We start from the raw sequence: 16,555 nt of genomic DNA on the forward strand, positions 1-16,555 counted from the left end.
TTTCACTTCATTTCATGCATTTTTTTAGTTTTATCATTTTGCATGCCCCTCGAACCCCTTTTCCTTTCATTTTAGGATTTTTGCATTTCATGCTAGTTATAGGGTTCATTTGCTTGAGAGTCCCCTTAAATGTGGGATATAGACGAGTGTGGCTTTTTCTAAGCCTTAGCACGCTTGTATTCCCTCTATAAAAGGGCAAATTGAGTCACGATTTAGGTACCCCCGTACCCAATATGCATGAATTCCCTAGACTCATGCATTTTTAAATCCACTCTACCATTTTATACCCTCATCACACTTTCATTTTTCCTCCCATTTTGCACACGTGCACCTTTATGTTTCTTCACTTGCACACGAACACTTTTATCATCACTTGCACACATGCACTTCATATTATCATTTCACATACCGCACCTTGCCCACTCACGTGCACATTTTTATTTACATATTTATTGTTTTTTTATACTTTTTTCAAACTTATGTCCTCACATTGCATACATACATTCCATTCATTTGCATCCCACTCGCATTATTCGTGACTTCTTCAAAGGATTGTTATTGGGCTTCACAATTAATGTGATTGGCATCACTCAACCTTTGAAGAGAAATTTCCCCCAATACCCCTAGGTCTAGGGTTTGCATTCATGTAGTGCATCCAAATGTAATAAATTCTTTGGTTAAAACAAGAAAAACTTTGATTAAATCACGCAACTAGCCTTGGCTAGGTCGAAGGGGTGCCTTGGATTTCTGTCCTTGCCTTCCCCTTCGTCAAATGTGACTCCCGAACCTTTTTCGTTGGTTTACGTGGACTAGGAGTCGTTTAAAAGGGGTTTCTTACTACTTTTTCCTAGTTTTCTTTAAAAATTCATTTTTAGGTGACTTGGTACACCTTAACTCATTACCAAGTGGCGACTCCGATTTTTTATTTCAAAAACCCTTTTTAAACTATAATTTTGGGTCAAATCGTCGCATTCTCAAACCCCCATTTAGACCCATTTTTCTTTTAAATCACAATTCATTTTCCAATCACAAATTGAATCAAAAAATACATTTTTTACACCATTTTATTTATTTATTCAAAAAATGGGGCGCGACAGTTGGCGACTCCACTGGATTAAATGTAATTTACAGCAAATGAAAGATTTCTGTCGCGCCCCATTTTTTGATAAATAAATAAATGGGTTAAAAAATGTATTTGTGATTGGAAAATGAATTGTGATTTAAAAGAAAATTGGGTCTAAATGGGGGTTTGAGAATGCGACGATTAGACACAAAATGTAGTTTAAAAAGGGTTTTTGAAATCAAAATCGGAGTCGCCACTTGGTAATGAGTTAAGGTGTACCAAGTCACCTAAAAATGAATTTTTAAAGAAAAATAGGAAAAATAGTAAGAAACCCCTTTTAAACGACTTCTAGTCCACGTAAACCAACGAAAAAGGTTCGGGAGTCACATTTGACGAAGGGGAAGGCAAGGATAGAAATCCAAGGCACCCATTCGACCTAGCCAAGGCTAGTTGCATGATTTAATCAAAGATTTTCTTGTTTTAACCAAAGAATTTATTACATTTGGATGCACTACATGAATGCAAACCCTAGACCTAGGGGTATTGGGGGAAATTTCTCTTCAAAGGTTGAGTGGTGCCAATCACATTAATTGTGAAGCCCAATAACGATCATTTGAAGAGGTCACGAATAATGCAAGTGGGATGCAAATGAATGGAATGCATGTATGCAATGTGAAAGCACGAGTTTGAAAAAGTAATAAAAGACAATAATGCGTAAGTGAGAGTGTGCACGTGAGTGGGTAAGGTGCGGTATGTGAAATGATAATATGAGATGCATGTGTGCAAGTAATGACAAAAGTGCTCGTGTGCAAGTGAAAATATAAAGGTGCACATGTGCAAGATGAGAGGAAAAAAATGAAAGTGTGATAAGAGTATAAAATGGTAGAGTGGATGCATGATCCTAAGGAATGTATGCATATTGGGTACGGGGAGACCTAAATCGTGACTCAATTTGCCCTTTTATAGAGGGAATACAAGCGTGCTAAGGCTTAGAAAAAGCCACACTCGTCTATATCCCATATTTAAGGGGACTCTCAAGCAAATGAACCCTATAACTAGCATGAAATGCAAAAATCCTAAAATGGAGGGAAAAGTGGTTCGAGGGGCATGCAAAATGATAAAACTAAAAAGAATGCGTGACATGTAATGAACATGCAAATATGTACTAACGAGGGGAAATCCCTAAGGGTCTAGCGTTGGACTAGCCCATTCTATGAATTCCTACTAGCATTGGACTAGCGGAAACGTACATTCATCCATCACATTCATTCATGGCTATGAAAAGCGAGTAGACATGCCAAACACTCATAAACACGTAGCACATAACATTTAGCATGCTCGACTAGATGCAAGGCCCTAACAAAGCAAATTAACACGTAGCAACTAAGCATGCAAGACACATAAGACAATTAAAGCTCTGACTATTACATTTGCTAGCTAGGCACATGACTTCGATAGGTCTTCATTGAATGCTCCTCCAAGCCCTATCTATTACATTAGGGAGACCCTACTACAATCTAAAAAGGGGAAAAGGAATAAAATAATTAAATCCCTAACTATTACAAGCCAAGAGGTGTACACATACCCCTTAAAGAATAACTTAAATAAAAAGCAAAAGTAAATGAAGTAAATGAAAGGAATTAAAGAAAAACAAGGGAAGCAAGTAGACATGCAATTTTCACGTAGCACGATGGATCACATAGGAGAGACAAAAAAAATAAAAGAAATTATACCTCCCTTGAGTTGATGCCTTAAATGGAGTGAAATCACTTATTTATCCTCCAAAATAAAAGAAATGGTCAAGGTACCAATTTATTTGGGAAAATTAAAGAAAACATGCAAACACGGGCTCACATGGTCATAAAGCTCTTAAATTCATGCATGAAGTGCAATTTAAACAAAGCATGGTAGTTAATTGAAACAAACAAGCAATTGAGTTGAAAAATTAAAGTTGCCAAGGACCAAATTGAGGACATTATTCAATTGGTTGGGTCATAGTGGCATAAGGGAAAACTTGAGGGGTTAAAGGACAATTTTCTTTGGTTTTTCATGCATGCATACGTAAAGGGCTTCAAAATCTGCAACTAAAAAAGAATGAAATCTGCTGACTTTTGCTTCCAAGCTTGCTGCAAATTCTCAGCCGTGGCTTTTCTTGCTGTCGCGCCCCATTTTTTTGGAAAAATAAAATGATTGCTTTTGGGATTTTATTGGTTTGGAAAAAGTGAATTTTTTGATAAAAATGGGTCTAAATGGGACTTTTGAAAATGCGACGATTTGACCCAAGAAAATAGTTCAAAAAGGGTTTTTTATATGAAAAATGGAGTCGCCACTTAGTATAGAGTTAGGGTGTACCAAGTCACCCAAAAAGTGAATTTTTTAAGGAAAAAAGTAAGAAACCCTTTTGAACGACTCCTAGTCTACGCAAACAAAGAAAAAGGTTCGGGAGTCACATTTGACGAAGGGGAAGGCAAGGATAAAAATCCAAGGCACCCCTTCGACCTAACCAAGGCTAGTTGCGTGATTTAACCCTTATTTTCCTAATTTTTTCTACCCAAAGTATGTATTCGCAATTTGGACAAAGACTAATGAATGAGAAATGCAATCCTAAATTCTACGATGTCTCTCGTGAGGTTTTTGGTCCCAAACCACATGAATTGTGGCGGCCAATAAAGGGAAACCCCATAGAGGTCGATTGATGCAAATGGTGACTCAAGTGCAAGTGGGCAAGTGTATGAAAAAATTCATGTATGAAATGATGTAAAAAACAAAGTGTTTGTGTGCGAGTGTGTAAAGAAAGTGCATGTGTGAATTTGTATGAAAATCAAAGTGTTTGTGTGTGCAAATGAATGAAGATAGAATAGTACATATATAAGTGAAACTTGAATTTCATTTGTGAAGTAAAGTAAATAAATGATAAAGATGTAGTGAAAAATATGGATTGAGAAATGTAAGAAAAATGTGATTAAAAGAGTATGGAAGTGATAAAAATGAAAGTATGACCCTAGGGGAATGCAACAAGTCGGGTACAGGGGTTGACTTCTAACTTTTCGACTTCGATTTTCCCTTTGATTAGAAGGCGAAACTAGCGTGCTAAGGCTATCGAGTAGCCACACTCGCTCGTTTCCCTTATCGGAAGGGGATTTTCACGCAAATGAACCCTAACTAGCATGAGATGCAAGTCCTAAAGTGAAGGGGAAGGGGTTTGAGGAACATGCCAAATGATAAACTAAGGAAATGCAAGATATGTGGTGATCATGCACTTAATGAAAAAGGAAAGAAGAAAAAAAAAAGAACCTATTGGGTCTAGCATTGGACTAGCCCATTCTATGAATTTCGACCAGCGTTGGACTAGTGGAAACGATAAAAGAAGCCACAACTAGCGTTGGACTAGTGTGGTGACGTACATTCATCCATTCCATTCATCTATACTACAAAAAGCGAGTAGACATGCGATTCACTTATAAACACGTAGCACATAACACTTAGCATGCTTGACTAGATGCAAAATCCTAATAAAGCGTTTAACATATAACACATAGGCATGCAACCATTACATTTGCTAATTAAAACAAAAGGGAAAGGGAAAATGGACCAAATTACTTGCTATGCCCTATCTATTACAAGCCAAGAGGTGTACACATACCCCATAATGAATAATTTAAATAAAAGTAAAAGTAAATGAAATAAATGCAAGGAATTAAGAAAGCAAAGTAGACATGCATATTCACGTAACACGTAGGAGCACGTAAGAGAGAAGTAAAGAGGATAAAAGAAAGTTATACCTTCCCCTAATGGTAAGCAAATGAAGGAAAATGGCTTCAAAACAATAAAGGGGTCAAGGCATCAATTTAAAAGTAAAGTATAAGCAAAAACATCAAAAACCACCTAATTGCAACTTGAATGAGCTCAAAAAATGCTTAAAGACCAAGAAAACGGAATAACCCGTTCAATTTCCAAATATAGCATCTACTAAAGACCCAAAACAAGCATTACTCAAACATTCAAGTCCAAATAAATCGTTTAAGCACTTCAAAGATCTTAAAAATAAAGGAAAAGTCAAACAATGATTGAAGTTGCAATGATTTTAGGACTTAATTAAAAGATACTAGAACATGCTTGGGCTCTTGTGGAACAAAAAGAAACTTAGAAGGATCAAATTGATTAAATGTTCCAATTACTTGGGCCCTAGTGAGTCAAGAGGGGACTTGGGGGGTTAAAAATGTAATTTTCAGAGATTAATTCATGCAGTTTTCATGCAAGCTACGTGAAAATCAACATGAGAAACAACATTCTGCAGCAGAAATTTCTGCTGAAAGCTTTCGGCAACCCAGAAGACAACCGTGACTTTCATTTTCTCAACCTTAACACCATTTTGATCGAAAAATCTTCTAACCAACACATTAAAGCATGAATCTAACAACCAAACAAGCAGGTAAATCAAATTCAAAGTGAGTTTCTGCAATATTTTCTTTCATGTTTGCTCAAACGAAACCCAACTCAAACTCACATCTTATTTTCCAAAAAATCAGATCTCAAGCTCACATACATAGCTTTAACTAAGCTGCAAACTATATCATTACCATCGCCTCAACAGGTAGAAAACTTAGAAGGAAAAAACATGCAAGTTCTATGCAATAGCCATGAAACAAGTTTCTGCAATTACTTCACATACTCTAGCAACCGAAGACTGCTGCACTTTCTTCTCAAGCTCAAGCTTCTTAATCACAACCGTGATCAAATATTTTTCAGCATGGTTGGTCTTAAATCCGAATTTACCTCGGTTGAATCATTGTGTTAAGTACCCAAAACTAACATGCAAGGTTACTTAATGAAATGACTATCATTTCTAGTTCAGATCAAGTTCGGACAGCAACTATAAACATCCACAAATCCAGAAATTCATCCAAACTTCTCTCGATTGACATGCATGCAACCAGGTTTTATAATCCTTCAGTTTTCTTGCTTAAACAAGGTTGATTAACCTCATGCAAGGCTCAATCATCCAGCTATTAATTAGCTAAACATACAATTAAGCTCAGATCATCACAACTTAGTAAGTTAAAGCTGAAATTTCCAGCTCAAGCAATCGGACAGTTCCAATTCCTTAAAAATCAGATTTTCTTGTAACTTAGTTCATCCTCCAACCGTACAACCCCACATGCATGCTTATAAACAGCTTCATCAACCCATAAACAACTGATCTAAGTCCAGAAATTACCTCAGCTTGAAGCTTAATACACACGACTAGCAGCTGCAACAAACCTCCACTCTCGGCTGTCCAGAAATTGCAGACCGCTAGCTCTCTCTCTCTCCCTTGCTCTGGCTTGCGGCTGGATTAAGGAAATTTGGTTCTCAGCCTTCACCAACTCACGGATGGAAGGAGGAATGAACCGCAGGTCTCTCTCTTCCCTCTCTAGTTTACGGACAGAAAGAAAGGAAACAAAAGGCTCGGCTCTTTCTCTCGGTCGTTAACTCCAAGGAAGCCGCTCCCTCACAGCTCACGGCAGCAAATGAAAAATGGAAGTGTCATATTGTGGTCAATTGGAAATGGTCTCTAGTGGAATGTGTGGTTGGTGGAATGTATATGTTTTGGTATTGTGAGTGGAGTTAGGGGCTGAAAACGAAGATCAATCGCGGATGGAGGAGGTTGAGTGTTTTAGAGGGGAAAGGAAATGTGATCCGGCAGAAATGGAATTGTGATTTTTTGATTTTTTTTTTAAAATTAATTAAATAAAACTGATAATAAAAATAGATAACAAACAACAAAAACAACAACAAAAAAAAAACAATTTAATTAACATTGGATAGAAACTAAATAAACTAGAATCAACAAAGCACAATTTTCCATTTTTCATCAATTTCCTCTTTTCTTTTTTTTTTCACAAATTTTACGTTAAAACTTAAAACTAAAACTAAAACTAAAACGTGAACAAAATTAATATAACAAATAATTAGCAAATAAAAGACAAATAAAAAGGTAACAACTAAAATGCAGACAAACTAAAACAAAATCATGAATTAGATGCAACATACAAATTATTTAAAAATTTGGTGTCTACAGTTTGCCCCTCTTTGTTTGAGTTTTGAAAAAACTTGAGACAAAGAAGTAGACACCAAATACTTACCTGTGTTATTCAGCTGCAAAATGATTTGAACGGACAGGAATTTTAAAAACGGGACTGACCCGAACAAAGAATTTAAAACGGGACTGACCCGAACAAGGAATTTAAAACGGGACTGACCCGAACAGGAATTTAAAACGGGACTGGCCTGAACAGGAATGTAAAACGGGACTGACCCGAATAGGAATTTAAAACGGGACTGACCCGAACAGGAATGTAAAACGGGACTGACCCGAATAGGAATTTAAAACGGGACTGACCCGAATAGGAATTTAAAACGGGACTGACCCGAACAGGAATGTAAAACGGGACTGGCCCGAACAGGAATTTAAAACGGGACTGACCCGAATAGGAATTTAAAACGGGACTGACCCGAACAGGAATGTAAAACGGGACTGGCCCGAACAGGAATTTAAAACGGGACTGACCCGAACAGGAATGTAAAACGGGACTGACCCGAACAAGGATTTAAAACGGGACTGACCCGAACAGGAATTTAAAACGGGACTGGCCCGAACAGGAATTTAAAACGAGACTTCACTGGGGAAGTTTAAACAATGAATTGAGTTTTTTTTTTTTTTACCTGAGAATAGTTCAACTTTTGTACCAAGAGGGAAATTTGGATTTCTGTGACTGAAACGATAGCTGATGTTGTTTCTTATGATCGAGTCTTGCAAATAACATCGATCCTTGTTTACTGGAAAGCTTTGTCTGACATCGGTTTAGGTGCCAAAAAGAGAGTGGCTGCTTTTGTTTGTAAATGCAACATTCCTGCAAGAAAAGAAGAAATAATAGGTTTGCCACCATTATTTGATCCGGTTTGCCTTGAGAATCGTGTAAACATGAGTCTTGTGATGCTTTTATTTCGGCTCGGCGGCGTCTGCCTTAAACCTTTCAATTTCTAAGACTGATAAAATGCAGATTTACCACGTCACCCAATCCAGGTGGTAGCTTTGTTGTATGTTACTCCCTGTAACTGATGATTGAATCCCCTATCTTTGCACAAACCTCAGGGTTTATCATTCATTTGAATTTAATGGTGAAAGAATGATGCATGAAAATTAGTCATATAAAAATCAATGTATATGCAAGATGATTTCCTATGTTAGGCAAAGATGAGCATGCAAAAGAATGTAGACAATCATAAGCATTCATACACAAATAATTTGAGAATAACCAAGAGGTTTATAAAGATACATTTTGCAAAAGAATATTTGTAAAGAACAAATACAAATTTAACCAACGAATATCATATTCAAAACTTTGGATATTTTCTCTTCGGAATCCGATATTGGCAGAAGTATCACAAATATGAGGAAAACCCCAAATGAACCAGGTCACCGGCTGTTCCTTCTTGAGCTTGTCTGTTGAGAAAACCTACCTTGGCGCCCTTTCGGGTTTTCACCAAGGTTGCCCCCACCCTTTTTGTTGTTTTTTTTTTCTTTTCTTTTCTTTCTTTCCTCTTTTTTTTTTTTTTTTTTTCGAGGCGCCCTTTCGGGTTTTCAACTAGAGAACCATGAAATATCTCGACCATTATCGGCTCAGAAATATGAATTGAAGATTTCTGGCATCAGTAGAATGCATTTCCCTTGTGAGATTAGGCGAAAGCATTATAGACATCACCTGCCAGTTGATTAACAAATTTCCTAATAGAAATGCAGCAAGTGACGAAAACCAGGACTTTGGGCTTTTGTAATGAGGTCCGGTGGGGTGTTTTTCAAGAAAGGTTGAGGCTTGAAGGCAGATTTGATACGAGGGGTGAAATAACTTGAGATTGCACCCTTTTGAAAACAACTCCGATACTGAGGAAAATTTGCCCCAGTTTGATCAGATTTTCTCTCTTTGCATTTTTCATTGTATTTTCCTCACTTTTTGCATTTTTCTTTGAAAACTAAATTTGCCCCAGTGTAGGGTTTTCTTCTTCTTTTTTTTTTTTTTTTTTTCCGAAACAAATTTGCCCCAGTGTGGGGTTTGCAATTCTCAAGGGTTATCAAACGAAATTTGTCAATTCTGATGGCTCAAAGGGGACAAGTAGAGATAAAATGTTTTTTTAGTGTAAAAGAAGATGGCCTGACTTGCATTTCGCCATTTGCATGAATTTCTAAAGAAAATTTGCATGATCAAATGAAAAACTTTTTGCACATATCTAAGTTGATGGGTTGAGGGAAAACCCGTCCATCCATTTCCGCCAAAATGAGAGCTCCGCCAGGTAATACCTTTTGGACAACGAACGGCCCTTGCCAATTTGGAGCGAACTTGCCTTTAGCTTCATCTTGCATTGACAAAATTCGCTTCAGTACCTTATCACCTTCTTCAAATGCCCGCCGATGGACTTTTTTGTTGTAATCTCGGGCCACACGTTTTTGATAGCATTGCCCATGACAGATAGCATTGAATCGCTTCTCATCTATCAAAGTCAATTGCTCATGGCGCTGCTTGATCCAATCGGCCTCCTCCAATTTAGCTTCCATAAGGATTCGTAGCGACGGAATTTCAACCTCAGCTGGTAATACAGCTTCCATCCCATACATAAGTGAATATGGCGTTGCCCCAGTCGATGTCCGAATAGAAGTCCGGTACGCCATCAATGCATAAGGCAACTTTTCATGCCAATCGCGATGCTTTTCTGTCATTTTGCGGATAATTTTCTTCAGATTCTTATTTGCGGCTTCTACAGCTCCATTCATCTGAGGCCTATAAATGGCAGAATTGCGGTGTTTGATTTTGAACTGCTCACATAGTCCATCTACCATGTCATTGTTCAGATTCTTGGCATTGTCCGTGATAAGCGTTTCGGGTACTCCAAAGCGACAGATGATGTGATCTCTCAGGAAATTGGCCACTACCTTCTTCGTGACATGTTTGAATGACTCTGCTTCAACCCATTTGGTAAAGTACTCGATCGCCACCAATATAAATCGATGTCCATTTGAAGCGGGAGGATCGATTGTACCAATCACGTCCATACCCCACATTGAACAGGGCCATGAGGCGGTCATGCTATGCAGTTCAGTGGGTGGAGCGCGTATAATGTCACCGTGCATTTGGCATTTTATACATCTCCGGACAAAATCTATACAATCATGCTCCATAGTAAGCCAGAAATATCCGGTTCTCATGATTTTCTTCGCTAGCAAATGGCCATTCATGTGAGGTCCACAAACGCCACTATGCACTTCCTTCATCATATATTGAGCCTCATCCTCATCAATGCACCTTAAAAGGTTCAAATCCGAGGTTCTTTTGTATAACACTTCTCCATTTAAGAAGAATTTTGAAGCCATTCTACGCAGAAAATTCTTGTCTTTTGTACCAGCATGCAGAGGGTAAGACCCAGTTTTAAGAAACTCCTTAAGATCACTATACCAAGGAACATTGTCAAAAGACTCATCTGCAACCCAGCAGTGGGCAGGCTTGTCTTGAAGTTGAATTTGGATTGGTTCGATCTTTAATTCATCTGGATACTGGATCATGGAAGCCAAGGTGGCCAAAGCATCAGCAAATGCGTTTCGGGCTCGAGGGAGATGTCTGAATTCCAAATTTTGAAATTGCTTGGCCAGAGTGAGCAGACTACAATGGTAGGGTAGAATTTTTGAATCTTTGGTTATCCACTGCTTCAAAGTTTGGTTCACGAGCAAATCTGAATCACTAAAAGCTATCAACTCCTTGATTTCCATTTCCAAAGCCATTTTGAGACCAAAAATGCAGGCTTCATATTCAGCCATGTTATTCGTGCAAGCGAATTGCAATTTGGCAGCGGCAGGGTAGTGCTTCCCTTCGGGTGACACCAAAACAGCTCCAATTCCAACTCCGAGAGAATTCGAAGCTCCATCGAAGAAAAGCCTCCATTCAGGACTTTGTTCACTTATATCATCTGCAGCGCTTACAAATAGGACCCTCTCGTCAGGGAAATAAGTACGGAGTGGTTGATAATCATCATCCCTTGGATTTTCCGCCAAATGATCAGCTATAGCTTGCCCCTTGACCGCCTTTTGTGAGGTGAAAACAATATCGAATTCTGAGAGAATTATCTGCCATTTCGCCAAACGCCCAGTCAGCATCGGCTTCTCCAAAAGATACTTCAAAGGATCAGACCGGGAAATAAGATACGTGGTATGACTCAACAGATAGTGTCTCAACTTCTGGGCTGCCCAGGCCAATGCACAGCAGCTTTTCTCAATGAATGAATAATTAGCCTCGTACTGCGTGAACTTCTTGCTTAGATAGTAAATGGCTTGTTCTTTCCTTCCGGATTCATCGTGCTGACCTAGAACACACCCTACTGCTCCATCGAGTACAGATAAATACATAATCAAAGGTCGGCCCGATTTGGGCGGCACTAAGACTGGTGGATGCAACAAATAATCTTTAATCTTGTCGAAAGCCTGTTGACACTCCTCATTCCAATACAACGGCACATTCTTTCTCAATAATTTGAACAATGGCTCGCATGTGGCAGTTAGTTGGCCGATGAACCTCCCAATAAAATTAATCTTCCCTAAGAAGCTTTTCACGTCCTTCTGAGTTTTTGGCACTGGCATATCTCGAATTGCTTTGATTTTGACTGGATCTATCTCTATGCCCTTCTTGCTGACAATGAAACCCAACAGCTTACCCGCAGGTGCTCCGAAGGCGCATTTTGCAGGATTTAGCTTCAAATTGTACTTCCGTAACCTCTCGAATAATTTCTTCAGATCAACCAAGTGGTCCTCTGCCCTTTTAGACTTGATTATAATATCATCCACGTAGACCTCCATCTCCCGGTGGATCATATCATGAAATAGGGTTGTCATGGTCCTCTGATATGTTGCTCCAGCATTCTTTAAACCGAAAGGCATGACTCGGTAGCAAAAGGTACCCCAAGGGGTAATGAAAGCAGTCTTCTCCCTATCCTCTTCTGCCATTAAAATTTGGTGGTAGCCAGCAAAACAATCCAAAAGGTTTTCTCATGTCCGGCCGTATTGTCTAAGAGAATGTGAATATTTGGTAGAGGGAAATCATCTTTAGGACTGGCTTTATTGAGGTCTCTATAATCAACACAAACTCGCACCTCTCCACTCTTTTTTGGAACAGGGACTGGATTTGAAAGCCAAATTGGGTAATGGGAAACAATGATAATGTTGGTTTTGAGTTGTTTTTCAATTTGCTCTTTTATTTTGAGGCTTATATCTGGTTTGAATTTTCTGGGTTTTTGTTTTACGGGTGGAAAAGAAGGGTCTGTGGGTAACCTATGCACCACCACATCAGTTGAAATGCCAGTCATATCATCATAGGACCACGCAAATACATCCTGGAACATGGTCAAGAATTCAAGCATCTCCTTTTTCTGCCTTTCATTCAAATGAATACTAATTTGCACCTCCTTAACCTCATCCTCAGTGCCAATGTTAACCTTTTCTGTTTCTTCCAGGTTCGGTTTTGGTTTTTCCTCATATTGTTCAAAGTCCTTTGCAAAAGAATCGAATACTTCCTCATTATCACTCTCGCTTTGGAGTTCGGATTCACAGACCTCCAAGTCGTGAGTGATATAGAGATTGCCATTATCGTATTCCAGAACTGTGATATCCAAAGGATCAAATAATTTTATTTTTGGCCATCTGAAAGAATTAACGAATGTGGGATAATAAGCAAATAAGCAACAAACAATATGAATATAAACAAGCGAATAAACAACAATGACAAGAAAAACTTGTGCATTTTCATAAAACCTTTGATTGAAAGCAAATGGAGATGAAAACTTAACAATATTTACATGCACAAACGTTAGTCAAAAAGGAAAATTGTTTTCATTGGCTATTTACAGATGCAAAAGTATTTTCATGAGTTCACATGAATGATAAACCCCTTTCAGTTTACCGAAACTCCTTCCGAACGGGCAGGGACTCGGCTGTCCAATTAGAAATTGACCCTTCGGGGATGTCAGGAAAGTCAGCCTCATCTGGAAAACTATCTTCAAATGTTGCCCCTACGAACAATTGGGCCAAACTAGCTTCAATTTCTTCAACTGGATTAACCTCTGATGTGATAACCTCTGTTGGTCGCGGAAAAGTATACCGCAGTGGTGGAATGTCAAAAACCCTTTGCCTGCCCTCTTTCTCTGCTCTTTTGTGCTCTTTCATCTCTTTGATGTCCTTGGCGGTTGGTTTGAAACCCAAACCGAATGTATCCCTTTTTCCCATAATCTCCACTGGCTTCAGGATCCCTTGCAGTTCACGCCCCAATCCTCTGTCTAATTTGTATCCTCCACGAATCATTTCCTTAGCCATCATTACACTTGCTTTTGAGAGAGCTTGTTCCTCCGTTGTGATCCAACTTACAGAGACTATATCGGATGTGCTATGAGGGGACATGGTGGCACTTCGACTTCCCTCCTCTTTAGATCCAGAATTGGTGATTACCAGGCAGTCCTCTTCGGCAAAGATAGTGATTAGCTTGTCATTTACTACGAATTTCAGCAATTGATGCAACGAAGATGGCACAGCCCCAGACTTGTGAATCCATGGCCTTCCAAGTAAAATATTGTAAATGCTCGGGAAGTGCATTACTTGGCAAGTTATTTGAAATTGGGCGGGCCCCATCTCGATTACTAAATCTGCCTCTCCTATCGGCTCCCTTTGAGCTCCATCAAACCCTCGAACGATAGTCCCTGAAGGCCTCAGCTTAATGTCTTGCAATCCTAGCTTCTCCAAGGTACTCCAAGGACAAATATTAAGCGCGGACCCGTTGTCAATTAGCACCTTCGGCAGCATTTTCCCGTTGCACCTCACTGTTATGTACAACGCCCTATTATGTCCAATGCCCTCTGTCGGCAATTCATCGTCAGAAAAAGCAATTTGTTTGTTGAATAATACGCTCCCAACCACGTTTGAAAAATTATCAACAGAAATGTCCCTCGGAATTTGAGCTTTAGTTAATACGTCGATCAATGCATCCCTATGCACGTCTGAAGAGAAAAGTAAATCCAACATGGATATCTGGGCAGGCGACTTGCTCAGCTTTTCAACTACATTGTACTCACTTCTCTGAAGTCTCTTAAGGAAATCCAAGGCTTCTCTCTCGGTGATTGTTGGTTTAACGGGCGGTTCGGAGTTATTTGCTTGAATCGGAATGGTAGCTTCAAATGGACTTGCAACCTTCCCCGATCTGGTGACTGCTGACACTTCTTCCTTTTTAGCAATTGACTTTTCCCCAATCCGTACGTCAGGTTCATCATAATTCCATGGCACTTGTTGCAGGCTTAAAACAGGCTCTTGCTGCGGGAATTCAATAACCACCGGCTCCAAAGCCTCACTCTCGGCTGGCGTGAGATCCAAAATAAAGGGATTTTCGTCCTCTTCAAGTGGCAATTCTATGACAAAGGGTTGGTCTGTGACCCCAAACACTTCAGTTTCCCTTGCCAATTCTCTGACTGGTTCCACATACTCCGTATCATCCAGAATAACCCCAATGATATTGGCATGTTCCGGTAAAGGGTTCCTATTTACGTTCGGCCCTTGTGTCTCCCTTTTTCGGATCACAATCTCCCCGGCTTCAACCATATCTTGGATTTTATGCTTAAGCGCCCTGCAATCAAAGGTGGCATGTCCGGGGGCCCCAGAATGATAAGCGCAGACAACTTGTGGATTATACCACGCGGGCATGCCATATGGGTAGGTAGGAGGGGGTACTGTACCAATTTTCCCGGCGGCCTTCAACTGGTCATACAATTGGTCCAGAGGCCTGCCTAAATTGGTGAATGTACGGCTAGGTGGTCGGTTGTAAGGTTCAGGAGGTTGAGGATGGTTGTAAATAGGTCTATTTAGTGGAGGAAATCTTGGGTTATATGGAGGGCGAGGTCGGTTTTGGGGTGGATTTGGTTGGGAAATTTGAAAAGGGGCTGAAGGTGGGTTAGGATAGCTTGGGCGAGGCCGAGGGTGATGGATGTTGGTAGTATATACAGGATGCGGATTTGAGTAGTAAGGGTAATGGGGTTGGTAGATTGGGCTGTGTTGGTATCGGGGTCTGGGTGAAGGGTTTTGGTTCCAAATAAATGTTGCATCCCCCTCTTTCTTTTTGAACGGCGGCTTTTTCACATTGCTTCCTTGACCTTGTAAAGCATCCAACTGAGATTTCAGGGCAGAGACATTGACAATCTTCCCGGCTCTCACAAAGTCGTCAAACTCTTCCAATTTATTCACAATTGCAGCAAAAGAACAACCAGTCATACGGAAAATTTCTTCGAAATATGGAGGATCATGCGCCTTTATGAATGTGCGAATAATTTCATCCTCAGTCATCGGTGGCTCCACCTTCGCAGCTATCTTTCTCCATCTCTTGGCATATGTCTTATGATCTTCAGATGGTCGCCTTTTCGTTCCTTCCAGAGTAGTCCGAGTTGGCGCTAGCTCACAGTTATACTCATATTGTCTAATGAAGGCATTGGACAGATCGAGCCAGGTCTTCACTTCCTCCGGCTTTAGGTTGGAATACCAGTCAAGCGCATCCCCTTCTAAGCTTTCTGGAAATAATCTCAACGGCAAATTCTCGTCATCCACTGGCTTGCCCAACTTGTTAGCAAACAAGCGCAGGTGCGTTTTAGGGTTACTTGTTCCATCATATTTGTTGAATTTAGGGGTCTTGAACCCCACCGGCAATTGCACGTTCGGAAACAGGCACAAATCATCATAATCCAACACCCCTTGTTTGCTTAAACCTTGGTTTTTCCGGATGAATTCATCAAAACGATCCAAGCGTTTAAGTAGCTTCATATCAATCTGGGCAGACGACTCTCCCATTTCTGGCTTATTTTGAAAAGTGTGCTCCGGCACCACGGGCTCCGCGGTAGCCTGGTAAAAAGTTTGTGGATTCGGGTGCATGTTTGGGTCGATTTGAGGCTGAAACCCTTGCCCATAAGGAGGATAGAACGGAGGATTTTGAGTATAAGCATATTGCGGGTTGACAATTCCCTCAAACGTGGTTTGCATTGAAGGAATAACAAATGGTAACGTGGTCTGGCTGGGAGGAATAACAAATGGTTCATATTGTGGTTGTGTGACGGGCACAGGCTCAGGTTGCACTCCGCTACTAACGAGTTCGTCGATTAACCTCTTTTGAGCGGCCATTTCGGATGCCATTTCCCCAAATTTTACGAGTAATTCAGTCAACTGAACCCCAGGACTTGCGGCCTCCGGCTGGGTAGTTGCAACGGCCTTATCGGATGATTCTAGTTGAGTACTCATGTCTACACGATTCCTTTGGGCTCTACTTCGGGATCGCGTAATAATGGGGCTTTTCCGAAAAGCTATTTTGAAAATTGACCTGAGAATGCAAAAGGCTTCTTTAGATAAACCAATCGTTACTGAATTTCTGCAATTTATTCAAAAGAGAAAAA

The 16,555-nt window shown here is 40.0% G+C and overlaps 1 protein-coding gene across 1 annotated transcript; it reads right to left on the minus strand.

Annotated features, from left to right (window-relative positions):
• Positions 1-13,137: 13,137 nt before the first annotated feature.
• Positions 13,138-15,959, minus strand: LOC140007260 (uncharacterized). The gene is made up of 4 exons (XM_072049966.1): positions 15,575-15,959; positions 13,906-14,851; positions 13,240-13,689; positions 13,138-13,150 (listed from the first exon to the last, which is right to left on the minus strand). Exons 1-4 carry the CDS (start codon positions 15,957-15,959, stop codon positions 13,138-13,140), a joined length of 1,794 nt encoding a protein of 597 aa, XP_071906067.1.
• Positions 15,960-16,555: the final 596 nt, after the last annotated feature.

This window comes from Coffea arabica, chromosome 5c (genome assembly GCF_036785885.1).
Source record: "Coffea arabica cultivar ET-39 chromosome 5c, Coffea Arabica ET-39 HiFi, whole genome shotgun sequence".
NCBI lineage: Eukaryota > Viridiplantae > Streptophyta > Magnoliopsida > Gentianales > Rubiaceae > Coffea > Coffea arabica.